Source organism: Thamnophis elegans, chromosome 2 (genome assembly GCF_009769535.1).
Source record: "Thamnophis elegans isolate rThaEle1 chromosome 2, rThaEle1.pri, whole genome shotgun sequence".
In the NCBI taxonomy this organism is placed as follows: Eukaryota; Metazoa; Chordata; class Lepidosauria; order Squamata; family Colubridae; genus Thamnophis; species Thamnophis elegans.
In genome coordinates, this window is record NC_045542.1 from 88,695,731 (window position 1) to 88,723,459 (window position 27,729).

Here is a 27,729-nt window from a genome sequence, read left to right on the forward strand (position 1 = left end):
GAGTTTCTTGATGCAGGTAGCCTGGTTTCCCTCGTGCCCCTTATTCCTGTTATATATTGCTTAGAACATCAACTTTATTCTTTCACCATTAGCAGGAACCTATAGCTCTGCCAGCGTCCTTTTCAGGGTCCCTGAAAGTAGTAAGACACTGCACTATGTCAAGGTCACATGTCAAGGAAAGGTGGGCACAGAGTGTGAAAAATATAAGGATACCTTTTGAACCATAGCTTTGAATATGGTAAGAATACCAAGGACTGCAATGAGAATCAATCCATCAACAAGGAACAAAAAAGAGAATGATCAACAAGCCAAAATTTATATACTTTGGCATGCAAACATGTTTGGCAAGGTTCAGGTTAGCAGTGGAAGGATAAGCAAATAGGTGGGTAGGTAGACTAGATGACAAAGGCTTTGAATGAGTTGTAGATTATAATTGAAAGTAGACTGAGAGAATGTTGGCCCACAATGAACCATCACTAAGTGTTGAGACCAACTTAATAGCATTCTAACAATTACTGATTTTTTTATATCATGGGATTTCACTCAAGGGGATAAATTAATCTAAACTATATTGACTGCAAAATTCTATTTTAATTCCAGGTATCATTTGCACATTAGAAAGTTGCATCTCTTTGATATCAGAAAGTGGTTAAGGTTTATCTATACTTTCGTATGTATCCCCACAAAAATCTACCCAACAAAAATACTTTAATGTTAACCCAAACATAATCATTAAGATAAGTGAAATATAGGTAATCCTCAAGCTATTAATTACATTTGTAACCCGAATATTCATTGGAGTGAATCATGTAAATATGAAAAATCCCTGCTTTCACCCACATATTCAGTAATCGAATCCATCGGTTGTTAAGTGCACGAGGGACCTCAGGGTGGGGAAGGCCATGGAGTAGGGGTGCTAGTGATAGAACAGGCTACACAAGGACTCTCCCAACCGATACACCTTATGCTTCCCACAATGGCTTTCCCACCATCCTGCTACACTGGGCCTCACTTACGAAGATCTAGCAAGCTGTCTTCTCTCTGCCATTATTTGTGTCACTCCCAAGCTCCATTTTTGGCAGCAAAGGCTTTTTGCAAAGACAACTGAAACTTAAGAGGAACACAATCTCCCTCTAGTTTTCGGCAAACCTTTCCAAAAACCTTTGCCGGCAAGAACAGAGCCCAGGAGGGGCCAACACGTCCCATCTGGGCTCTGTTTTTGGCAACAATGGCTTTTTGCAAAGATGGTCGGAGCTTAGAGCGGAGATTGCAAGCTGAGCAGTGCGCACTAGTCCCCCTCTCCCTCTGCTCTCACTGGTCTGCTTTTGGAGCACTGGGAGAAGGCAAAGAAACTATGGCAGAGAAGCTGGAGAGGAGACAGCTTGCTGGATGTTTGCAAGGTGTCTCCACAGGTTGAGTGTCTGGAGAGACTCGGTTACGGGGGTGTGGAATAGGCAGGGCAAATGTTGCAATGCCTCTGCTGTCGTTCATAAGGATGAACAACTGCTGTGGTGCTTCAACATTCATAACTGTTTCGTAAGTACTTGGCTGTTTGTGCGCTATGTCATAACTTTGAATGGTCGCTAAGTGAACTGTCTTAATTACAGGATTACCTGTAGTACTTTTTGCAATATAGAGGTAATTAATCTAAGAATCACATAAAATATTGAAATATTTTAAAATGTAAGCTTCAATGTGAAAATTTGGAGAAGCAGGATAATTTTAATTATCTTGTTAAAACTGAATTATGTTCTTGAAATATTGACTGTCCTCTGAAAATTCTTGCTCCTAATGTCAACATTGTTTAACAGTTTCCATTATTGCCTTCATCTTTAACTCAAAAAAGTACAATCACTTGTAAAAACATTCCTTTAATGTTTACATGATAACATCCATGATCAGCTATAACTGTTCAATCAAATAATACTGGAGCATCAGTACAGACACAAAACGGTTATATTTACAGAAACAACTGTACAAATTAATTTATTATTTACAACATCTCACAACAGATGTTGACAGACCTAGTCTGTATCATCTCCTTTAAGGAAGACAAGAAAAGCTATCTAGCTTTTAGGGAATCAAAGAAGTGATGCTGCAAGGCTTCATCTAGAGTTATTCTGTTGACTGGATCATATTCTAACATCTTGCGAATGAGATCAAAAAGATTCTCATGGTCTTTATCATGACAATGCATAAATTCCTAGGAAAAAGAGAGAAACGCTGACTTTAAAATTTTTTCTTAGGATGTCAGAATTAAATGGAGAAAAAATTCCATGCTCCCTCCTTACCTTTAGTGGTTTGCATCGTCTCCTAACATAACGGCCTGCAGAGCTTTGTTCATCCCAGTCCAGTTGGTTTTGATTAAAGTAACATTTCCTATATAAAAGAGGCTAACTATAACTTGCCAATCTCCATTTTTGGGCTATCAGTATGACTGTACAGAATACAAATATAATTTATTCATTCATAAACAAATACATAAATGCTTCATTTTCTTTCAGTATTTATAATATCCTTAATACAATCCTATGTAAAATACCACATTAAATTCAATTGAAACTGATACCCAAAGTATACATAAATATCTGTTTCAACTTCAGCCTTGCATATAAGGCAGTAAGAGATGAGTGGCTACTCCTATGTGCTTACAATAGATGTACAACTCTACTAAAATTTGAGATGCATTATTTTGACCAAACTACATTTTTTCAAGTTTCTTCAAAAGAGTTTTTAGCTCAAAAATCACTGCTTTGAATTTAAAGGACTTTCTGAAGTGGCTGAAACAATGATGTCTGAACTTTGAATAATACATTCCATACTCAGCTCTTTTCAAACTCAAAATATTTCAAACATTTATATTTTCTCGCCCTAAGCTCTCCTGTACGCTTCCTTTTTTCAAGCACCTTTCAGGGTTCTTTAATCTTTTTTCCTGATGCTTGTTTTTAGGGTTGCACATAGGCTTCAGCTACTTTTCTCAACTACCATTAATTTTGCCATTAAAAAAACAGTCACTGATGCTACCCCTACTTTAATTCACAGCTAGTTATTGTGGTACCCAGCACCCAAAACAATTGCTGTGTATTTTAATTCAGAAATAAAAAATTATTTGTTAAATTCATTTGCCACCTATCTTGCTGTGTTGGCAGCAGTTGGAGTTGTTCTTTTCTAAGCATGTAGTCTTAACATTGAAAATATTGAAAGGAAATTTTGCCCTGCCCAAGGAGGTTTCTAACAATACATTTTAGTATATTATAAAGGAACAGACTAAGAATTCTAACTTTCAGGGGCAGCTTTCTTCAATCTGTTTAGCCGCTTTCAGGGGCAGCTTTCTTCAATCTGTTTAGCCGCAACTCACGAATCTTAACTTGGGGTGGTTTAAGAAAAATATTATTTTGGCTGCTCTTGCAATCTTAATTTATTTGAAGCAACAAGTCAGGGATTGGATGTGGCAATAAAACATTCATTCCTACTTAGTTTTCTTTGCTCATACAAAGAGAAAATGAAGCCCAGGAAAATGTGTTGTATCCACAAACATGCAGCTTATTTGCATCAAACCAGACAAGAAGAATCAGGGTTTATGATCCTATGCAAATATTACCAGCATCAGATTTTTATCCCTCCCTCCCAAAAAGTTTTCTTTGAATTTTTTTTTGTAAAAGGCAATTTAAAATAAGCTTACCGTGATTTTTTAATCATGTGAACTGGTAAAGGGCCAAGTATCCTCTCCATCATTGCCAGGTGTTCCTTACTGTCATGTGTCTGCAAAAATCAAAAGCAGCCCAAAGAAATTAAGCATACACCAAAATATAAACATTAACAATATCTTTTGCTCATATCAGCAGGTTTCTGCAGAAAAAGGACAACTGTTTAGTCTCCAGGGTTCTGGAACTTTGAACCATGCAAAAACCTGGAATGCAGTGTCCTCAAGTGTATGTTTTATAAGTAGACTTTGCTGAATAATTGCTCTGTTTAGAGACCATTTAAAGATACAACGGCTCTGACAGAATCCCCATGGTTACATTATCGAAATTTAGGTGTTTCAAACCGTAGCAGTGACCTGTGATCACTACTTGCGTGCTTCCCAGTCCACTTCCAACAAGAGGTGACAATGAAGAAGACATTACTTACCGATGGAGTTGTGGGTACCGAGGGCTGTTGTTAAGCAATTATTGCCTGTATTCAATGTGCACTCTTTTTTAGTGGTATGCATAAGATTTTACATTGGACAAGTTTGGAATTCAGAACGATTGTTTGGTTTTAGTAACTGATTGTTCTGAACTCATTGTAAATGTTCCAACAGTCTTCTGACCATGCCAGAAATACTCAGAAATTGGTTACTTCCAGAATAGTAACCACAGCACCGAAGCACTTAGGTAAGGCTGGAACAATTCAGCCATACTATATTAAAGTAAGCAATTTTTGGCTCTAAATAGGATTTATTAAATATAATAAATATTATATTTCAGATGATATAAAGTTCCGATAAATAATCTTACCTACATTCCATAAGATTTCACATCAAAGAATTAACAAAGCTAAGGAGACTAAAATGTTCCATTTAACTCTAGAATTATAACTAAAAAGTTATATGCATACCTGGAAGACAGTGAAACCAAGATAATATTCAATCAAAATGCAGCCTATACTCCAAACATCACAGGGCTGAGACCAACCAAGTGCTGTAACACAATTCACAACATTCTGATTATTTCATGATACTCAAGTTGAAAATAGGAAAGGATAGGAATAGTAACACCATTCATATTATAAATGTATGTATGTATGAAAAGCAGTCTTAAATTATTTACAAAAGATTAAACTAATAAATTAGCTTTGATAGTTTTTACTAACCAAGTATAACTTCAGGTGCTCTATAATGACGTGTAGAGACTAAAGTGCTGTGATGTTCATTATCATATGTTGCACTACCAAAATCTACAACTTTAATATCTGTGTTTTTCAGGGTGCGTTCATCTCGCCTCTGTAAAAAAGTTTAAAAAATTAGTTGTATTTCTTGATCTCTCATAATTGAAATATATTGTGATCCAGGTAACAAACTTCTTAAATAACTCCATTGCATCATGCAATGATTTTAGTAATTGTGGCCTTACTAAATATTTTACACAGGAAAATTCTAAAAAAATGTTATAGCAGTTGAATACATTGTACAGAATAAAAAATGCATAGGAACAATCTAGAGAGAAATGTTTTAACACTTACCATTTTACAATTGTACTTTACTATATAATCAGACTCTACAAATAAAATATTTTCAGGTTTTAGATCTGTATGAGTCAACTTATTGTGATGCAAGACTGAAAAAAGAAAAAGAAGCAGGAATTCAATACTTAAATTCCTGTATAGCATTTTAGACATAATTATTTAATTATTAAATATACTTACAGTTTATTGACTGACAAATCTGAAAAGCCATCTTCCTAATCAGTTCAATAGAAAATGGCAAAAAACTGTTTTCTTTAATAAAATCATAAGTACTGAGTCCCAGCAGTTCAAATACAATGCAGACATGACCATGATGTTCAAACCATTCTAACATCTGTACACAACGACTAGGGAATAAAAACATCATCAAAACAAGGGATTAATAAAACAGTAAATTATTTATTTTTTAAAACATAGTAGTAATGTTTCAGTTTATACTTACAATGTACTATTAGGATCCAAGGTATTTAAATGTTCCAATACTTGTATTTCTGAACGAGCTGCTTCCCGATATCGACCAACACTTTTTACAATTTTTATAGCTACATGCATCTTTCTCCTAAGAAATAAAATACTACAATTTAAGTACAGCCGTTTTCAAGCATATAAGAAAAATTTCTCTGTAACCTTTACTATCTGATACTTGGTTACTTGATTGATGGGATCACATAATTCTAGCATGTCCTGATTCAGAAATAATATTAAAATACTGTGCAACAGTTAACAAAAGTATAACTTTAGAACATTATTTTCTCTTGTATGTAAATAATATTTGAAACCTTTTCGGATATTACAATCTGGTCATTTTGTACATATCACCATCAGACCCTACCAAAATAATACAAGAATGATTATATACTGATCAAATCAAGATATTGCACCCCCCATGTCAAGGGTTGGAGGGGGAGAAAATTTATAATAATTTTGTAATTGTCGGCATTATTTTCCATAATGAACCAGAGTCTTCTAAAGCATTTGATCAGTATTTTATAGAAGTTCAGGCAAAGGAAAAATAAGTTAACACTGTCTTCATATCTTCCAACTATCAGACCATATCATATTTTTATTTTTAAAGAAATCTAGCAATTTTCTCTTCAAAAATAGGATAAGTCAAGAAACAAAATGGCAACTTTATAGAGTTACTTTTAACATGCTTTTCAACATTCGGAACCAATTCAAAACAATAAAAACAAAATATGGAACACTAGTAAATATAAATCTTTACACAACAGAATAACACTTTCCTTACAATCACCACGACCATAAACATAATCCAATAATTCTATTAATATAATCAGTAAAAGATTCAATGAAGGCGAATTTGGCTTCATTGGCTGCTGTTTAATAACAGCAATTAAAAAATAAAGAATCCCTAAGCTTGAAAATACAAAGCTCAACATTTAAAGTTGAATTCAGCATAAATTAACAGAATAGGCTAGAACCTCAAGTCCCATAGCCTAGACTGCAAGGCATTTATTAAGGTCCCTTAATAAATACCTGACCTCTCATCTTGTTTGCCTTATGCTTTTTTAAAGTTTAATTTGTTATTATGGATTAGTATTCTTGGTTGCATGTATCAACATAATTAAAGTTTTAATAAGACAGTTAAGACTACATGTAACTTAAGGTTGGCATAATGTGTTGTTAACTTTTCTGAGCTATGGTTTGAACTGCAAAAATGTTGTTATCATGCTTACACTCTCAGTGCAGAAGATGCAAAAAAATTAAGTTATTATAGTTGGCTACCATATAATTATTTTTGAACTATTTTTCTGAAGTTTGATTTGCTTAAATTAATAGCATGTGCAGAAGGATTTCTACCATCATATAAACACATTTCAGTTAGTAATACTTTTGAGAAAACAGGATACATACATGTGATGATCAATGCATTCTACAACTTTCCCAAAGGCGCCTTCTCCTAAAGTAGCAATAACTTCATCTAAAAAAGAAGAAATAAATTCCAGCTGTTATTGAACTAGCTGAATAAAGCTGAATACTATTAAGTCTATCATTATAACATTTACTGTCTGTTTCAGAATGTGTTATTTTTATTGGATAGGTGTCACAAAATAGTTATCTAGCTATCAATCTAACTTTAAGCTTTATTTAATGTTGTGGTTGTCTAAACAGCAATATTTAAGAGTACAGAAAAGAAAAGAAAATAGAATACAAAGACAAAACAAAAGATAAGAGAGAGCAATGAAGCATTCTTAGCCCGCCCCCACTTCTCATCTAACATACTATTCTAAACAGATGTTTTGCTGACATTTTTTTTAAAAGTGTTGAAAAATATTCTATACATCTTGCTCTTAGTACGTCTCCACTTTGACAGATCAGGTGACCCTCCTCATCATCCTCTACACTCCTGGATCTTTTCCTTCGATGGCTCTTCTGGAAACGGCACCAAGATCGTCCAGCCAATCAATATATCAGAGTGAATTCAGGGTAGATTACGCAATTCATTCAGCGGGGATATTCAGGCATTCAGTTACGCACCAGGCCACGAACAGTTGGCAGGAGCAATTTCAAATTCAGTCCCCAGAAATTCACAGGGCACAGTTTATGTTACAGAAGAAAAACATGGCAAGGAACAGATTTTCAGATAAATACTTAAAGTTGCAAGAAAACAGAAACACAACACAATTTTGTCTCTTAAATTTTACATTACCAGAAGATTGAAACTAAGATTACAATCTAAATTACTTCTACTTATCAAAAACATTTTTGTCATTTTTATCTTTATAAAACAGGTCTGATCTTCTTGAATTTAAAAAAAAATGTATTTTGATTAATATGTAATAACATATTATTCATGCAACTATTTATATTCCATAATTAGGCCAGCTAAAGAGAAAAAATAATAGTAAAATTTGTAAAATTCAATCTAATATTCTGGTGATATACATCTGTAAGAACAAAGTCTGGCATCTCAACATTTTTAAATTTGAATGTATATAATAAAAGTACTTTTTATTATTTGTAAAATATTCAGCCCTTGCTAACTGTTGAAATGATTCATTCTCTGATAATAAAATCATCCAATGCTTAATATTTGCTTGAAACTATTTCACAGAAACATGATGAATTGATTACAGACATTGTACTAATAAGCTAATTCCATTGAAACAGATCAATTTTGAAGAACAAGGAACAAGCTAGTCAGGGTTGCTTCACCATGATGTAAGACTAATTCAAGTAAGGGTAAGACAGCTATTTTTATTTTTTGAGCTGCAAGACAAAAGGCAACAAAGTAATCTGAGTTTTTCTGTTTTGGACAAATTAAGCCAAATGAAAACTCATATAGTTAATACTCTTCATTGTAGTAGATGCATACATACACCATCATACAGAAATAATAAAAATAAAATGCAGACTTCATATCAAGTCTTCCAACTATATCAAGAGAATTTAATATTTCTCGAAGTAGCCTAAAAACAATAATATATTTATTATTCTTTTTAAAAGCATACATACCGAATGTGAGCTGTTGTTGGGATCATGTTTCTTATGCTTTCGTTTATGATTCTTTTTTCTACTTTGACCAGAAGATTTGGTGTAATGATGGCAATGGCTCTTTTCATAATGTCTGTGATAATGCTTATGGTCATCTACGTCACAGAAATCATTTCGATATTCCTCAACATATCTTCGGTCATGATGGTCTCTCTCATGTGTGGATGCTTTGTCCAAGTAGTTACTGAAAATATATTTACATTATTTCCCCATTTCAAAAAAAGTAGTTAAAAACAAATAATTTTATAAAGGTGTGCAAAATATTTCCATCCTGACCTTTTTCAAATTCAAAATATTTCTTTCATGTTTGAAACAGCTATTCCATGCTTGAGCATTCAAGCTTAAAATATTTCCAAAGGAATCAGAAGATCCTGTTTCGAATGTGGAACATCTGTTTCAAACTCAAAACAAATACAATATTTCAATCAGATGAGCTGTTTTGAGTTTGAGATGGCTTGGATTTTAAATGTTCTGCACACCAGTAATATTTTCTATATTCTAATAAACTTCCAAAATGCACAATGTTTTATTAGAATTCCTTTTTATTTAAAGTTCAGATGGAAAACATACTATTTATTATAGAAATAAGAGTATTAACTGTTTAAGTAAAGAGCATCCAAATGAAAGTTGTTATTATAGCAACTCAAAAGTTCAGGGCATTAGTAAAACAGAGAGCAGACATAATCGAAAATTCAATTACAATAATTACTATAATTATAAAAAAAAGGTTATAATCAATGAACTACCCCACCTGTATATGTGGATTTCTAATGCTGAGCAACACAAGAACTATTTAGATAATTCATCTCATCTGAGGATATTCTAAATCAAGGATGTTAAACTCGCGCCCCACAGCCAGATGTGTCACGCACTGGCCACACTTACCTCCATTTTAGTGAAGGGGAAAAAAGTTGCGATGTCATGTGACGACAACATGACACGGCAAATTTGACACCCCTATTCTAAATCAATAAACCCATACACAAGGCACGTTGAGAACATCTCTGAATTCAGCAAACACAAATGCTAAGGAGAATTTGCCTAGCGCTTCAAAAAAAGAGTCATAATTTTGGAAACTTAATGTGCAAAGTTTCTTTCCCAAGTGGCCCTCTCAGTACTCTCCTTCATCCTGAGGATGTGTTCCTGCCACAACGCCATGTCAACAAAATCCTATATAATTTCACTGAAATTGTAGCTTGAGCAGGTTGTTGTTTTATTTACAATAAAATACACATATATTTTATAAACTGATGACTAAGCAGTGGAGTCACTTTTTTAGCCAACAATTCAATTGAAAATAGGACTTTTAGGAAAGAACAGTGGCAAATGGGAGCTCAAAACCAGAGTGAACAAAGATGCACAACAGTTTTGTAAGAGAAAAGTACAGTGACCACTATCACCATTCACCATTTGGTCTTCAAAGACCAAACATCACTGTGGGTGTATCTATTGGGTAAGGAAGTCAGTACTTCAAACTCTTTTTGGATCAAATAATTCCCAAAATAGAATACTAAATTATCAACAATAATTAGCATACAGATAAAAAGCCATCAGGGGAGGGAGTGGTATCAGATGTACCAAATGGATCATGTTCCTGAGTCAAAGGAACAAGCTATCCTGTTCCCCTAAAAACAAGAGCTCTCTGGATAATAAGCCCAATTGGGCTTTTGAACACATGCGCTTAAATAATTCCTCCCTGAAAATATTGTAACACAGCAGCAGCCATGAGGTGACCACGGTCACCACCTCCTGCACCTCAAAAATAATAAGACCTTCCCAAAAATTAGGCCAAGAACTTATTTTGGGCATCAAAAGAAAATAAGACCGTCTTATTTTCGGGGAAACACGGTAGTTTTCTTAAAATTAACACGACAAAAATGAAAATGGACTGAGAGAGAAAATGTAGACAAAACCTTCTGAGATGTGATATCTCCCATGGTGATTTTCCTTATCAGGGAGAAGAAAATTCCTAGTTGGAAGATAAGATGTTCTCATTACCTCAGTGATGAATCCCTATGCTCTCAGACTGAGGATATTTCTTTGGGGGCTTTTGATTGTGATTCAGTTAGAACAACTGATAGATGTGTTTGTAATGGATGTGGTTGCTATCTTATCTGATGCAAAACTTTAAAATTTCATATCCCATCTAGATAAGCTGCTCAATAGTGCTGGGGTGGAGGTAGTTGTGTCCATACTATACTGGTACCAATCATATTAAGAAATTTAGGCTGCTTAGTCAGCATTCTTATAAATGTTAGTTGCCCTCCTATATCCAGAACAAGTTAGATAAGCAATGCTCAGAGGTTGCTGAATGTGTGAATGAGACTAGGTCAGGAGAAGAGATTTAAATTTGTTCAATACTGGGGAATGTTTTGGCAGGAAAGACAAGATTCATCTGAACTGAAATGGAACCAAGCTGCGGGTACCCATTACAGATGTAGTGGAGCAGCTTTACGTTGATTCCAGACAGCATCTGATTTGGAAGGGTGTAGGAAATACTTTAAGAAATAGTAACACTGTGAAGTGAACTAATGAGTAGTCAGTTGAAAAATGGAAACAAATGAAAAGAATACAAAAAAGATTTATACCAATATTTGAATACCAACATGTATCTGCTAACAGTCCCCAAGCCAAAAACACAGATATAATAGAGAGAACAGTTCATCTTAGAACTAACCATGTCGGAAATAAACTTAGATTCAATTTTAAGTAGTGGCCATATTCTCAATTGAGATGTAACTGTCTAGAACTAATGTAATTATTACTTTTAGCATATATACCATGGGACACTGCCAGCTGCGTCTAACAGTCACATCTGAATATAAACAAAAACTAATCATGCTGCATAATGGTTACTTAAAATTATAATAATTGATGCTCAACTATATATATTCCTATCTGAAAGGGTCAACCAAAATCACCAGGACAGGATGTTTCCCAAAAAGTAGAGAAGGGAACAAGGGATCAGCCATATTGGACTTAATTCCCACTAACAGAGAGGAAATGATAGAAGGTGTTGAAGCCACAGGAACCCTGGGGGCAAGTGACCATACAATATTGGAATTCAACATTATGCAAACACAAGTAGTAGAAAAAAGTGAAACTAGCCTTGGACATTAAGAGAGCATATTTCAATAAACTTAGAGAGAGCTTGGGAAAAATTCCATGGATGAGAATCCTAAAGGGGAAAACAACTCAAGAAGCTTGGGAAATTTTGAAAAATGAGATTACAAAAGTCCAGTCTAGCACAATACCAATGAAGGAAAAAAAAAAAAAAACTCCCAAAAGAAACCAGCATGGCTGCCTAAAGAACTCTCTGACAAATTGAAAGACAAAAAGGGTAAGTATAAAAATTGGAAAGGGAGAGACATAACTAAGGCAGAATATCAGCAAATAGCCCGAGCATGTAAAGATGAAGTGAGGAAAGCTAAGGCTCACAATGAAGAAAGGCTTGCCACAAAAGTAAAAAATAACAAAAAAAGCTTCTTCCAAACAAGAAAAAAGTTAAGGAAACAATTGGTCCATTGCTGGGAGAAAGTGGCAAGAAGGTGACAAGCAAAAGGGAGAAAGCAGAACTATTTAACTCATTTTTTGCATCTGTCTTTACACAAAGGGATAAAACAGTCCAACCTATCAAAAACACCACCACAAAAATCAGATTAGGAACACAAGTTGAAATAGGGAAGAAAATGGTAAGTGAGCACCTGTCTACCCTAGATGAGTTCAAATCACCAGGACCGGCTGGATTACACCCCAGGGTTCTGAAGGAACTGGCAGATGAGATCTCAGAACCACTGAACTATATCTTTCAGAGATCCCGGAGCACCGGGGAACTACCAGAGGACTGGAAAAGAGCTGATGTGGTTCCCATCTTCAAAAGAGAAGTAAAAACAGATCCAGGAAACTACAGACCTATCAGCCTGACCTCAATACCAGGAAAGATTCTGGAAAAGATAATCAAGCAACGAATTAGCGAACACCTAGAAGCAAACAAAGTAATAGCCAAAACCCAACATGGGTTTGTCAAAAACAGATCATGCCAGACTAATCTTATTGCATTCTTCGATAATGTGACAAAATTAGTGAGCCCGAGGAATTCCTTTGATATAGTTTACTTGGAGTTCAGTAAGGCATTTGATAAGGTAGACCATAACCTACTACTAGATAAAGTAGAAGAATGTGGGTTAGACAGCATCACTACCAGATGGATTCGTAACTGGCTGACTAACCGCACTCAACGTGTAGTCTTCAATGGAACTGCATCTTCATGGAGTGAAGTATGCAGTGGAGTACCCCAAGGCTCTGTTTTGGGCCCAATACTCTTCAATATCTTCATCAATGACTTGGATGAGGGAATAAATGGGGAACTCATCAAATTTGCAGATGACACCAAGCTGGCAGGAATAGCCAACACTCCAGAAGATAGGTTAAAGATACAGAAGGATCTTGACAAACTTGAACATTGGGCACTATCTAATAAAATGAAATTCAATGGTGAAAAGAGTAAGGTTCTACATTTAGGCAACAAAAACAAAATACACAGGTACAGTATAGATGGTATCTTCCTCAATAGTAGTAACTGTGAGAGGGATCTTGGAGTCCTAGTGGACAACCATTTAAATATGAGCCAGTAGAGTTCTAGGCTACATAAACAGAGGGATAGAATCAAGATCACGTGAAGTGGTTAATACCATTTTATAATGCCTTGGTAAGGCCACACTTGGAATACTGCATTCAGTTTTGGTCATCACGATGTAGAAAAGATGTGGAGACTCTAGGAAGATGCAGAGAAGAACAACAAAGATGATTAGGGGACTGGAGACTAAAACATATGAAGAACGGTTGCAGAAACTGGGTATGTCTAGTTTAATAGAAAGAAAGACTGAGGGTAGAACAAGAAGCAATGGATGGAAACTAATCAAGGAGAGAAGCAACTTAGAGCTGAGGAGAAATTTGTCTGTTTGAATTCTAAAGTCCCAGAGGACATTAGCGTCTTCATAAAACCTGGTTGAAAACATGTATGATAAGGAATGCAGACAAGAATTTTGAGAAGCACATGACAAAAACAAAGAAGAAAAACACCCTTAAACATATTCAAAGCAAAAATTAAAATTAAAAAGGTCAAGAAGCTGGTCACTAAACAATAAAGGCATGAAAGGTACCCCCAAGAATAATACCCTAAAGTGATAACTAGCAAAAGATTTGAATGGTGTCATATCAAAGCAACTCCTAGTCATAAAAAGTTACAATCATCATACTAACAAAGGCATTCCTGATCACATGCTTTTCAAGCAGGAGATGTGAAGCTAGGAAGACCTCCATAGTATAACCAGTTCTGTTGTGAAAGTATAATCCTATTCATACCTAAAGTAGGGAAATTCCTGGCATCAGACCCATGAAGCAAGCCATGGTCAATCAATTTTGTGTTTATTTATTTTAGAATTGTATACTATTTCTCAACTCCATAGTTAAGTATGAAAAGTGTACAATTAAAACCAATAATTCAATACAATTAAACACCACCAAAATATGAGATCATTAAATGATGCAAAGAAGCACTATAGCCCAAAGTCTCATTTTCCTGGTGCTGTGACAGTTCCTAAATCTTACTGGATGACATTGCTTAATTGATGGGACAGGCAACATGCCAACTCTGCCCAATTGTACATGCAAGATGGAACCAAATGGAAGACATACAGTTCTTTAAATAAGGTTTATAGGACACTTATATAATTATTTATATAATTATCCTGTACCGTACCTGTCTGGAGTTTTAAGTGATTTATAGCATCTGTAATTTCTTTCACTACTATGAGACCTCTTCCTATCCTTTCGGCTATCTGTAGTTTTTTCTTCTCCTCTGTCATCTTCTTCGTAACAAGAAGCTTGTTTTGAGTGTTTCATCTTTTAAAAGAAACGTATAAAGATAAAAAGTATTACATGCTAGTTTAATGAAAATTTAAAACAAATTAAAAGCACAATCTGAAATATTAAGTCAAAATGGACTTCTATTATTTCAATAGTAGTTGATTTTATTTGAATATGGCAAATGAAAGTAAGGTTATATTCTAATTTCTATTGTGGAAAGAAACCTCATTAGACAGTGAGAGTTATTTCAGAGTTACTAAAACAAAGAACAGTTTACAAAAATATTTAAATCTGCAAATATAGAATCATTTATTTAAAAGCAAGATAATTTCTGCCCACTTATTGTATTCCTTTCCATTCCTCATCACTTGAATCCAATATGCTATCAAGGCAAAGAAACAAAATAAATATTAAAAACATTTTAGGTTAGATTGTCTTAGGAGTAGAAACTTACTCCCTTCAAACCCCTTTTTCTACAATCTCTTCACTCTGCAAGTTGTAGCATGGAGGGAGGGGGAAAGTAAGGAATTTATGTGGGAAATCTCTCTTTGCTTGACCTTTCTTCCCTGCCCACTGAGGATTAGAAAAACTGGAGATGAAGACATTTCAAGAGTAAGATATCTGCTGTTCTACACATTGAAAGCAAATATGATCACACTGGCAATGAGACAGGGTATATAATAAGCTATATGTATAGCACATCCATGGCTCCCAGCCGTGAACTATAAGCATGACCACACTGCTTTTGATGCATATAAGACATTTAAGCAGGGAACGCTAGGATTCCAAAGAGTGGGGGAGTGATTAAAAAGCATAGCAAAATCAAAGGGGAAACATTTAGGCAAAGGAGAAACTGTTTACAGAAAGTACTTGCTTCTTTTTCCTCCCTCTTCCTTGCAAAGAGCGGATTGGAGAGGAAGGGATTGCAAGACAGCATGCTCCCAGTGTGATATTATTTTTTTCAATGTGTAGAAAAACAATCAGTTTAGTAGTTCAGGGGTAACTAAATTTTGAATAAAGAACATGCAATGTAAAAATGAGTGACCCCATGGCTCAGTCCGTTCTATAAACATCTCTGAGAATGCTTACAATCCCTCAGTTTACATTTGCTTTTTCCAAGTCACATAAATTCCAGGTTTATTCAAATAATTTTAGAGACTGATTGCATTCTTGTTCTCTCCTAAATAAAAACAACCTTCAGAATTACTAATACAATTTAACTTTATAATTTACCATCACTATTTAGATCTCTAGAGAATTCTACACATTTCATTAATTGTTTCTCTGTGTCATATTATATATGTGGGTAAATGAATAATTTGAATTTATTTAGTCATGTTTATGTAGTGTATATTGGAGGTGGTGACCCTTTGAGAGATGTATGGAACAAAATTTCATTTTAATGTATACAGATTAGTGTACATTCAAAGTGATAATAAAGTTATTCTAAGCCTAACACTTCCAAAATGTCCAGGATGGAAAATTAGCAATAACACTTATTTATATACTGCTTTACAGCCCTCTCTTAAGTATCAGCATATTGCCCCCAACAATTTGGGTCCTCATTTTACCCACCTTGGAAAGATGGAAGGCTGAGTCAACCTTAAGCCTGGTAAGATTTGAACTGCCAAATTACAGGAAGCCAGCAGTCAGCAGAAGTAGCCTGCAGTACTGCACTCTTAATCACTTCGCCACTGTGGCTCAACTAGTACCATAAGTTATGCCTATAGGTTACATATCTAATAGGCATGAAAGAGGCTAACAGCATTCAAAGAATGTTAAGCTATGGTTTATGAATAAACCATGATGGCTGTGTTTGCAGAACATGCTAAATCAACAGGAACCATATCCCATTAAGGTTTGCTGTAATGTGTAAACACACTGGAAAATAATGTTGTCTGCTCTTACAGTATGTCTCATTACCTTTTGTTGAAGCACATGTTCCAGCTTAAATTGGGAAAGAGAGGGGCAACAGGCATTCCTGACAATGCAATGCAACAAATAATAATAGCATATTAAGACAGTGGCTTTTCAGCATTAAATGCAACGATGCTCATTTTTAAACTGACTTTCTATTGCCATCTTTTTTGTGGATCTCTTTTATTGGCAATTAGTGAAGTCCTAGTGCAAAAGAGGGGTGTATCTATCTCGATATTACACTCATTCGGCTGTGATTATTCGATGCTGAAAGATACTTTTTTAATGCAGTCAAAAATCCGACTATCTCGCCTCCACACCTAACAGAGGTGCGGTACATACTTGCACACGCCCAGTCCTGTATTGAGCCCCCCGGCATCTCCAAATAAGCCTGGAAAAACGGATTTCTCTACTCGTGGAATGGCTGCTGAGGCGCAATATGGACCATACCAATATATGAAGTCTAGCTGTATATATTTAAATTTAATAAGTCATATCGTTTGCTTTTTATTCTTTTAGCGTAAAACTGCAATAGCGAACCTCAGGAAAAGTGTTGGGGGTGGGGAAACCTCTTTTGCTTGTGGTCCGTCCCCCCCCCCCCCAAAAACCGTGGAAGAGTCCCAAAGACGCTTCGCTTCACACCTACCTTTTTTCCCCCCCTTCACAAAGGTGACCTTCCCGGTCGCTTCCCGGCTACGAGCAGGTAGGAAGATGACGGTTTTGGCCGTTTTTAAGTAGCCAAACAAACAAAATGGCAGCTTCCTTCTTCCCCTCCCACCTCCGGAATGACGTCACGCATCCGAGGGCTGGAAGAAGGCTGCCGCTTTCACAGCAGGATTCCTTTATAGGTCGGCCGCGGCGTTCAGGTTTTTCCTTCCTTTCTTTTAACTTTTGAGTTCCGTGGCGAGGACGGCTTTCCCCAACGTTTAGACCGGGAACTTTTAAAGCAGAACTTCAGAATATGCGACGATGGGGAGGGGTAGCAGCGCTTTTGTCACCATAGCCTGAAAGTGGAGGGAAGAAAGGCAGAAAATGAGCGTGGGTCCGGGTGGAATTGTGTCTACACCGAGGGTATCCAAACTTGGCCTCTTGTGATTTCGACCTCCAAGAATTCGCCGATGTTGAAATATTTCTTTATATTCCGCTTTTTATTTTATTTTTTATAAACAATTATTCCAGGAGGCGGCGAACACGCGTTGTGCTCCTTCAGGCGTTTCTAAATCTATTTCTCCCGGGATCTTGAATTGGGTGTTTACATCAGTGCTTCTGCAGCCAAGATAAAGGACCATCGGCCTTCTCCGTGGAAACGGGGGCAAAAAGTGGGTCGTGGGCAGCAGCGCGGTCTAACTTGTCACGTTAAAAACGGCTTAAAGATAGCAACAAGGTTCCATTTATTAAAAAAAAAACATAATAAATCGTTCCAAAGTATCCACTTGGACAGCCACCTGTCTGAAATGGTATAGGGTCTCCTGCTTGAGAAGGGGGAGGGGGTTGGACTAGAAGACCTCCAAGGTCCCTTCCAGCTCTATTCTGATTGATATCCACTGCGAGGCAGTCGCAAGCCAGTGGCCTCCAGACCCCCGCCCTTCCTTGTACTGTACTGGAATCCCTAGAAGCATTTTAGATGAGGATGTAATCCTCACTCCACACCACAGAGGAACCTGGATTACAAAGTATTAGGTTGAGAGTTTAATTGATTGCTTTTAAATTGGCAAAAGAAATGGCGTGGCGTCTCCTGCTTGAGCGGGAGGGTTGGGCTAGATGACCTACAAGGTCCCTTCCAACTCTGTTACTCTGTAAAACTAGGCTACTCTAAGAGCGATGTTAAAAAGTTCTCAAGACAGCCTGGAATCCGAAGTAAACTATCGTGCATTATAGCTCTCGCTGTTGCTTCAGAAGAACACTGCTTTCCCTCAGAGCCAAGCCTTAAAAAAACCGGCGAGCTCAACGTACAATAATTTATCTCTCCAAAGTTTACATTTTAAGAGAAAAAGAAAAACACACGTCTTTCCCTCCGCGGTCCACGTCCCCTGACCACTCCAGAGCAGGGCGCTGTAGAAACGGAGGCTCCGCCCACATATTGCCCGAAGAGGGGGGTGGCTACGGAGATTATGACGTCGGAAACAGCGATTGGTTAATTTTTGTGCCTTGCCACAAATAGTTCTCTGTGGCGCGTGTTTGGGTTGATGTTTTTGTTGTGTTCAGAAGGAGGTGACGACGTCGCTCTGCTGAGTGTAGCTGTGAAATAAAATATCTGTACGTGTGATTATTTCCAGGGTTCCTGGAACGCTGGAAAGATGGATGCCGCTTTGCCACCAGCGTAACTGGGAAAGGGGCTTTTTAAAAGACCTTGCAGAGTCCTCTTGTGGATTGAAAACGCGGAGGCATGTGGACGGGTAGCATGCCATAACGTACTTTCTGCATAGGAACCACAGTACTTTACTTAAAAGCATTCTTTTAACTTTATAGAAAATAAGGGTAAAGAAAGGAGAGCTATGCAGAAGCAGATTTTCTGTTAGGGTAAAACATGGAGTTCTTTACAGTAATCTCCAAAATATCGTTCCCATTTTATTGAGAAAAATAAGGCCAAGAAATTAAAAGAATTTTGTTTTTTCTGAATGCTCAGATGAAGGTGGATCTGGCTTGTGTGCCAGCAGAATCGCTGATGCAATAATTGATCTTGGAAGGGATGCTGGAAATTCTGTAGCTTTTGATCTTGAGAGACATTAAAATTCACATTGAAGCCATGTAAAAAGTGTGGTTCAGACTTCAATGGCTTCATACAGATTGTTTCTGAATTTCCTTATGGAGTCGGTTATATCTTTAATGATATATGGAGTTGGTTATATCTTTTCTATTTTTTGTCCTGGAGGGAAGGAGGGAGGCCCCAGAAGTGATATCCTTGCCATGGAAGGACCTTCGACTGGTTAAACTGGATTGTTGCAATACATTTTCTTCTTTGGGAATAAAAGACAGATGCTCTCAGAGGCATATCTGGTATTTCACATTTCAACCATGACAGCAATCAGCCAGGATTCAGGAATCAGCTTCCTCTGTTGAGGAAACATCCCAAAATCTCTCAAGACACCATACAAGAACTTCCAAATATTATATCCCATCTTTAAAAAATAGTGTTACTGATTTCATATATATGAAAAGGTTGAGAAAAAGCATTAACTACTAGAGTAAAACAGTAAAACACAAATAGTGCCTTATATTAGCTTTAGCTGATGCATTCTTAGGTGGGGGACAGAACCCTGACTGGTTAGTTATATTTTGGTTGTCTCAAAACTAGATTATTTAAATACATTCATTATGGGTCAGTCCTTGAAGTCAGTCCAGCAATTGTAGGTGGCCCTGAATGTGGCAGCACAAGTGGTAAGTGGTATGTCTTTAAGATCCTTCATTATTCTTTTATTGAAGTAGTTGCACTGAGTACCTTCTGAATCCAATCCACTATAGCCAGGAAGGAACAGCAAGCTTTAAAAACAGCTTAATCCCAAACTATATATGTATATGACTGCTTCCTGCCTTACAGTTCACTCTACTGTCTGTGGGAAGTTATCATCCAGCCCTCTCCCAGAAAAATGAAATATCCTAGGAAATATTGAAAAGGCAGAATATTTCTCTGGATGTGAGGAGAAAGAAACATGTTTTAAAAGACAGAATAGTTACCTGTAGCTTCCTGCTCATCCCCACTGTTAATGGGCCAGGCTAGTCCACTTTACATAATAAAGACTTCTCCACTGCAGCCCCAGGGGGGATGGGAGTAAAGGCATGATAATGTTAGAAATTTACTCAGCTGAGCACATGGCATCTGAGAGCTCATCCATACCTGGATTCAAAACACAGCCTAGAGAGTAGCCCCTGCATGACCCCATGGGAGTCTGACAACCAATCAGAATACATTTCTTACACAGGAACAGGAAACAGGTGGGACTAAACAGGGTATAAAAAGCCTAGCAAGCCCCTCCTTCAGCCCTTCTCTTCTTCTCCACCAACATTGAAGCATGTGATCACCTTTTCTGTTCAGGGCTCAAGCCATGTGGCCCTGTCCAACAATAAACCATCTTTCCAAGCAGCCTCCATGTCTCCAGTGTCTTCTTCCCCACTTGGAGCTGAACCCAGAAGGACATTTCTTTCAACAAGTCATTAGGGAAGTACAAATTGTGCATTCTGCCTCAGATGCATTGAAGACTAATTTTGCATTTTCTGAAGAGAGAACATGTTAGACAACAAATTACGACTGAAAATGAAGCAAATCATTTTCTTTTTACAATTTGGGAAAGAGCTAAGACATGGTTTCTTATCCTTTGAATATCTTTGGGTTTTAATGTTAAGTTTTCAGGATTTTATTTTTGTTGCTTTTAATAATTATGGGTATTTTTGTAAGTCTTGTAGACATGCCAGTAAAGTGCTGAACATGTAAAGCTTTAAGTTAATGCAGCACTGTAGTACATAAATAATTTATTTTAAATGTATTAATATCTAATTCAGATAAGCATTCAAGTCCTGGGCATATGTCTAACCCTGAAATATCATGTTGTGGGATTTTCCTCCTGTCTTGCTTGGATAGTGATCCAGCTCTGAATATGTCCACATCTAGATCCCACAAGACCATACTAGAGCCTTACCAAATTGGCTTCCAACTATATGTGGACAAACAGTGGTTCAGACAGAGTGGAGTAAGTTTTGAAAATGACCCCACCCTTATTTGAGGTGGTAGCCCAGCATAAGTGTATGATAATAAGTATGGAATAGACTACTTACAGACCATAGGAAGCCTCAAGATATTAAGGGTTTCAAAACCACATGACTAAATTTAAGTCATAGAATTCCAAGTAACGTAAGCACATCTTTCTGCCATAATCCATAAACTGATTGACTGTATACGCAGGCTTGGGCTTTATATCATCTGCTTCCCAAATCTGTCTCGTCCTTTAAAAAAGTGCCTGGAAATCCAAGATAATTTTCTTTGGGTGGCATCTATCACAGTATTTATTATCCCTTCAAATCAAGTACATTCTCCTTCATCAAAACATGACCTGATCTTGATATTGAGGCAAATGCCCAGAGAAGGACAAATGTATATTCTCCCTGGCATGTGCCCTTTCATTTCACAGAGTGTTTAATTAAACAGCAAATCAAACCATTTTATATACTGTAATGAGCAGTTCAGGTTAATATTTTGGTTTAATTTTTACACTTATTTTGTAACTATGAATGGGAATTTATTATCTTCCCATATTCCTCTGGACTTGGTTGAATTAAGTTTTAATAAAATACTTTATTCTGCATTTATTAGACAGCATACATTTTGCATCAGAAAGCTTGGATTGTTGATTTTTCGTTTGCTGGTACATTAAGAAAATATGAAGGTATGTTGTTCCTTTCACTTATAAAGCCTTTCATGGTATTGGACCTGGGTACTTGAGAGACCGCCTGCTGCCAATTACCTCCAATAGACCGATTAGATCCCACAGATTAGGCCTCCTCCGAATTCCATCCACTGGCCAATGCCGACTGCCGACCACCCGGAGGAGGGCCTTCTCTGTGGCTGCTCCGGCCCTCTGGAACGAGCTCCCCGTGGAGATTCGGACCCTCACCACCCTCCAGGCTTTCCGCAAAGCCCTTAAAACCTGGCTGTTCTGACAGGCCTGGGGCTGATGAGTTCCTGTCCCCGCTCGAATGGTGTGCCTGTTGAGTTGTTTTTAAAATTGTGGTATTGTTTGTCTATGTCTTTTTCCCCCCTATTTGTATCCCCTATCCCCCCCCCCCCCTGACTTGGGTTGTGAGCCGCCCTGAGTCCCTTCTGGGAAAAGGGCGGCATAGAAATATAATAAATTCAAATTCAAAATTCTTTCATGATTTGGTCTTTCCTGTTAATGGTTTGTAATAATATTGTAATATATAACAATAGATCCACTGGTAAAAGTTTCATGTTACTTTGAATTATATTAAATCTTATTATAATAAGACTTCGTATTATGTCATAAATTGTTTTATCCGAATTTCAATTCCAAGGGAATTATGGGTCCCAGAGTTTGAACACATTATGTAAGTTAGACTATTTGAGGTACATTGTTTCAAAATATTTTGCCCTATGATATACTGTTTCGCCCAGTTAAATGTTACAGACATAAACCTTTTAGTGGCATAAAGATGATAAAATGATGGTAATGTTATCACAGTTTAAATGTATATATTTTTCTGATCAGCAGGTGGCAATAGTGGTATTGACATTCTGTAAGACTTTGAATACTTTGATAGGTGGTTGTGATAAAGCAATGCAGTTTAATTATAAAGATGTATCTCCTGCATTGATATTATTTTTAAATATTATTTCCTTGGTAAATAAAATCTGAGAGCAGATATGAAACGATAGAACACACTGCCCAGGGAGTAGTGGACTTTCTTTCACTGGAAATAAAGGAATCTGGGTGGCCATTTGTTGGGTACCTTGTACTTATGGCCATAATGGCAAACCTATGGCACGTGTATCACAGGTGGCACATTGAGCCATATTTGCTGGTATGGAGGCCCTTGGAAATGAACTTCCGGTTGGCCCATTGGGCCTGTTTTTCACCTTCCCTAGGCTCTGGAGGCTTTCCTGAAGCCTAGGGAGGGTAAAACAACCTCTCCTGGCCCTCCGGAAGGCCAAAAATCAGCCGGCCGGCATGTTTTCACCCTCCCCAGGCTTCAGGAAAGCCTCCGGAGCCTGGGGAGGGCGAAAATCCCCCCTAATGCGGGGGTCACTTGCGCATGCGCGGTTAGGTGTTGCTTGTGCATGCGCAGGTGAGGTTGCTCACACATGTGCAGGTGGGTGGGCACGCACGCACGCACACAGTTTTGGCACACCTTTAGAAAAAGCTTAGCCATCACTGATTTATGGGATTCCTGCATACGGCAGGAGTTGGTTCAGATTGACTCCAAGGCTCTTTCAATCCTGTGCCTTTGTGGGCGTTATAGTTATTTATAAAATATATTTGCTACCTATCTCATTTTGAAGCTATTTTGGGTGGCTTACAGTATTAAAAGCATTAAAACTGTACGGTAAATATCCCTAAGATGATAAAAAGGAAAATTAACAATAGAATTATAATTAAAAGATGGCGAAGGAGGGAGTAGGATGCATGGGGGGTGGAATGGGGTGGGGAGGTGGGATTACCTTTTAATTCATCAACCATGGCCAGTGTGCTCCCCCATTGGGGCCCTAGTTCTTGTGCCAGAGCCAAGTCTTCAGGCCCTTACGGAAGATCAGAAGGATGGGAGCAGGTCCAGGAATAAGATGTTCCTCTCTTCTAAACTGGTGCAGCTCAAACAGACAGACTCAAAGCCATCCATGGACCCCCTCAAATAGCTCCTTGTACCTTACTATCTCCAGCTTGCACTGGTTGCTGGTTGTTTTCCGGATGTGATTCAAGGTACTAATTATGACCTTTAAAGTGCTCCATGGCTTAGGCCCAGGGTACCTGCGAGACCACCTACTGCCACCAGTAGCCTCCCACCATCCAGTGCGATCCCACAGAGTTGGCCTCCTCAGGGTGCCATTGGCCAGACAGTGTCTCTCCCCAGGGGGAGAGCCTTCTCTATGGGAGCGCCTTCCCTCTGGAATGAGCTGCCCTCGGAGCTTTGCATAATCCCCAACCTCCGGTCCTTCCGACGCACCCTAAAAAGTTGGCTTTTCCAGCAAGCCGGCCTGGCCTGAAAAGAATAAAATAAATGATTGATTTAATTGTTAATTTTAATCTAATTTTTAAATTTTTATTGTTAATATTAATTGGGCTTGTTTGTGGATACTTTATTTAATTTCCTTTTAAACTTTTTAAATGTTTTTTATTTTTTATGTTGTACACTGCCCTGAGTCCTTTGGGAGAAGGGTGGCATATAAATCCAATAAACAAACAAACAAACAAATAAACAAAGGGCAGGAGTCACAGTAGAGAAGGCCCTTCTCCTGGACCCTGCCAGCTGAAATTCCTTGATTGATGGGACATGCAGCATGCCACCCCTGCCAGTGTGGGTGTAACAGGCCAGTCCCATCTGGTAACATGGTTATATTGTAGGATCCTATCTTCTTCACAGCCTCTATTTTCACATCAGGTCAAAATACAACCAAACAGTCTTTAAAAAAAACTTCGTTTGAAGTAGCATCTCTTCCTGTATACTACTATTCAAGCTATAAAATCACTAGTAGAAGCCTCGCTCCAAATGTCTCACAAGTGAGGATTCAGCACCTGTCCCCTCCAGAACTTCCCTTTCAATAGCAGCTCCTCAGCTCTGGAATAATCTGACCAATGCAATCAAAGATTTCAGAGTGATGCTCGCTGGTTTCATAATGACTGGTTATAAAAGATCTGCCTTTGTAATGTGTATCGCAAGCATTGCATACATGTACAGGAGGTCCTTGTTTAATGACACTAATTTCGGTCAGAAACTGTCATTAAGCAATGTGGTCATAAATGTGGTCATAAATTGATAAATTGACTGTACCACTTACTGATGGTATTTCTGGCAATCATGGTTGTCATGGTTAAATGAGGATTGCATAAGTTGTTAAGCGAGGACCTCACAGGATGCTGACTTCTGACTTTCTAACTGCTTCCCCATTGATGTTGCTTGTGGGAAGCTACAATTTTTTTCGAAGTTTTTAATCTCACTTTTATTACTTTATATGTAGCTCAAGCTGGCGAACATACCTACTATTCCTTTCTCCTCCTGTTTTCTCCACAATAACTCTGTGAGTGGGGTTGGGCTAAGAGAGAGTGACTAACCTGGCTTCTAGGTCATTACCTTAACCACTATACTAAACTGGTGCAAATCACAATCATGAGAACTTGGCATGATGCAATAGCTACTCCTTCAGCGCTGTTGTAAGTTTGGTCACTGTGGTCACTAAACAAGTAGTTGTTAAATGACCTGTAAAGAGAGATGGGAGGTCAATTCCCTGGTTGTGCCCACCACTTGGAAGTAAGTAACCATCTGTGGATCAACTCATACAGCTAAGTTGACGTTTTATGTTGCTTCACTTCTGCTGCTTCTGCTTTTTAACTTTGTTTCTCTGTTTTCCTTGTAGATTGCATGAGAGGGTTTAGCTACAGCATGTTTTGTAGAAAGAAAAATATCCAAGGTTTTTCTTCTAACATAGGTAGCAATAGCAATAGCAGTTAGACTTATATACCGCTTCATAGGGCTTTCAGCCCTCTCTAAGCCTTTTACAGAGTCAGCATATTGCCCCCACAGTCTGGGTCCTCATTTCACCCACCTCGGAAGGATGGAAGGCTGAGTCAACCTTGAGCCGGTGAGATTTGAACCGCTGAACTGCAGACAACAGTCAGCTGAAGTGGCTGCAGTACAGCACTCTAACCACTGCGCCACCTCGACTCTCGGTATAACCCAACCTTCTGATATACATGCAGTGACCATGTGTCCTTTATTATAGAGGACAGTCCTCCCCCCCCCCCCCGAAAGCTGTTATCTAGATTTGTTTTTGAAAGGCTCTGTTTTGTTCTTTTTTCACATACATGTGAAAAATTTGGAAATTGAATTGTATTTGAAAAATAAATTAACATATGCTCCTTGGTTTTAGATAATTTTATTAAAATAACTGTTTTTAAATGGTTTTCTTGGTTTTGTTCTTGAACTTTTCTTTGTAAAATAAAGTTAAAAACAAACATTTTTTTAAAAAAAAATATGAACCTCTTTCAGACTTGCTCCATTTTCAGGTTTGTCCTTTATTTTTTTCCAAAAAAGTATGGTCACCGTAAGTATACAACATATCTAAAACCCTTCACACAATGGATATATACATATTAAAAACATTCCAAGTCTGGGCTAACCCCATATCAATATTTTTAATTTTACACTCACATTACAAAATGTAGAAACCATAAACAGTTCAGGCACACTGTTAAAACACAGTATAAATTAAATTTGTTATATAAATTCTGTACATAGGTAAATTAGCTTTTATGACTGACTGAAGGGTTTGATAACATGAAACATGAATAATGGGATTTTTCATTACTAACAGCTATCATTTACTTATGACCACATTGTTTTGAAATATTAATGAAAAGTGTGGCAAGCACATCATCATTATCTTTTTATAAAGATAGGTAACATCACAAAGCCATAATGCTCTTTATTTTCAAGTAACCTTAACATTTGATTGCCAGAGTGACCAAATAAGAGTAAGAATTGAGATCAGCAATAGAATTCTATGCTCTCAGTGATACATACATTCCAGTGTGACTTGAAATCTAAGTCACAGTAGGAAGATATGCTTTTTTACAAATTTCAAGGTTTGGTTGGAATGGGGGAATGCTGCACATTATTTGGACTTAACACAGTTTGGAAAGAGATTGTAGTTTGAATATGGATAATACTGCTTGGCGTAGTGTTGTATTGTTTTTTAAAGGTCTTTGCGACATAATTTCCATTTGAGGGCTCCCTCTCCCCCCCTCTCAAGATATCTATAGTTCCAGTGATTAATAGATAATCATGCTTACATCTAATCATGAGACTTTTGGGTTTAATTTTCAATAGTAGTTTCTTGTAACATGCATGTATCTAAACATTGCTAAACAGTTTATTTTTTTAAAAAAGCATTTTAACAATAAAAAATGAAAAGCACTGTTAAGCAACCTTTAGGACTCTTGCCAAAATAATACAACCCTTAAAATGTTTAACTGGTGTTGCTGAAATGCAGTATAAAATAATTTATTTTTCTCCTGTTTTGGTCTACCACTAGTATTATCAGTACCAAATTGATCTCACACTGCTGTAGGTAATACTTTACATGTTGCTTTCAGCTGAATTAATAATATAAGCTCAATGTGTCCATAATGTCCCCAGGAATGTAGGCTGACTCAGAATAAGCTTTACCATTGAAGATAATGCAGTTTTCTCTTCATATATGACACCTGGGATTCTCTTGTTGAGAATCCTGCAGAATTTGGGGAGCTCTGCTTTGCAAACCATTGTGTGTGACATATTGAAAGCTATGAGCCTGGCAAAGGAAGTCAAGCCTGGCAGAGTTACAGGTAGTCCTCTCTACTTGCAACCATAATCCAGCCAAACATTTCCACTGCTAAGCAAAATAGTTGCCAAGCGCCTGAATTTTGATCATGTGACCATGAGGATGCTGCAATGGTCATAGATAAAACTGGTCATAAATCACTTTTTCAGTGCCTTGTAACT

General features: G+C 37.3%; 1 protein-coding gene across 3 annotated transcripts; it reads right to left on the reverse strand.

The window, feature by feature from the left end:
- Window positions 1-1,855: 1,855 nt before the first annotated feature.
- On the reverse strand, window positions 1,856-17,551 carry CLK4 (CDC like kinase 4). Of its 3 annotated transcripts, XM_032210099.1 has the most exons (14): window positions 17,174-17,551; window positions 16,534-16,591; window positions 14,504-14,646; window positions 8,704-8,926; window positions 7,530-7,620; window positions 7,102-7,168; window positions 5,669-5,785; window positions 5,407-5,573; window positions 5,224-5,318; window positions 4,855-4,984; window positions 4,600-4,682; window positions 3,683-3,762; window positions 2,292-2,379; window positions 1,856-2,203 (listed from the first exon to the last, which is right to left on the reverse strand). In XM_032210099.1, the coding sequence occupies exons 3-14, from the start codon at window positions 14,644-14,646 to the stop codon at window positions 2,063-2,065; spliced, it is 1,425 nt and encodes a 474-aa protein (XP_032065990.1). In that variant the 5' UTR covers window positions 16,534-16,591; window positions 17,174-17,551; the 3' UTR covers window positions 1,856-2,062. The 3 variants fall into 3 exon arrangements, with proteins under 3 accessions (XP_032065990.1, XP_032065988.1, XP_032065991.1); XM_032210097.1 differs by lacking the exon at window positions 16,534-16,591 and having other exon boundaries at window positions 17,174-17,549; XM_032210100.1 differs by lacking the exons at window positions 7,530-7,620; window positions 14,504-14,646; window positions 16,534-16,591; window positions 17,174-17,551 and having other exon boundaries at window positions 8,704-8,791.
- Between the last annotated feature and the right edge of the window lie 10,178 nt (window positions 17,552-27,729).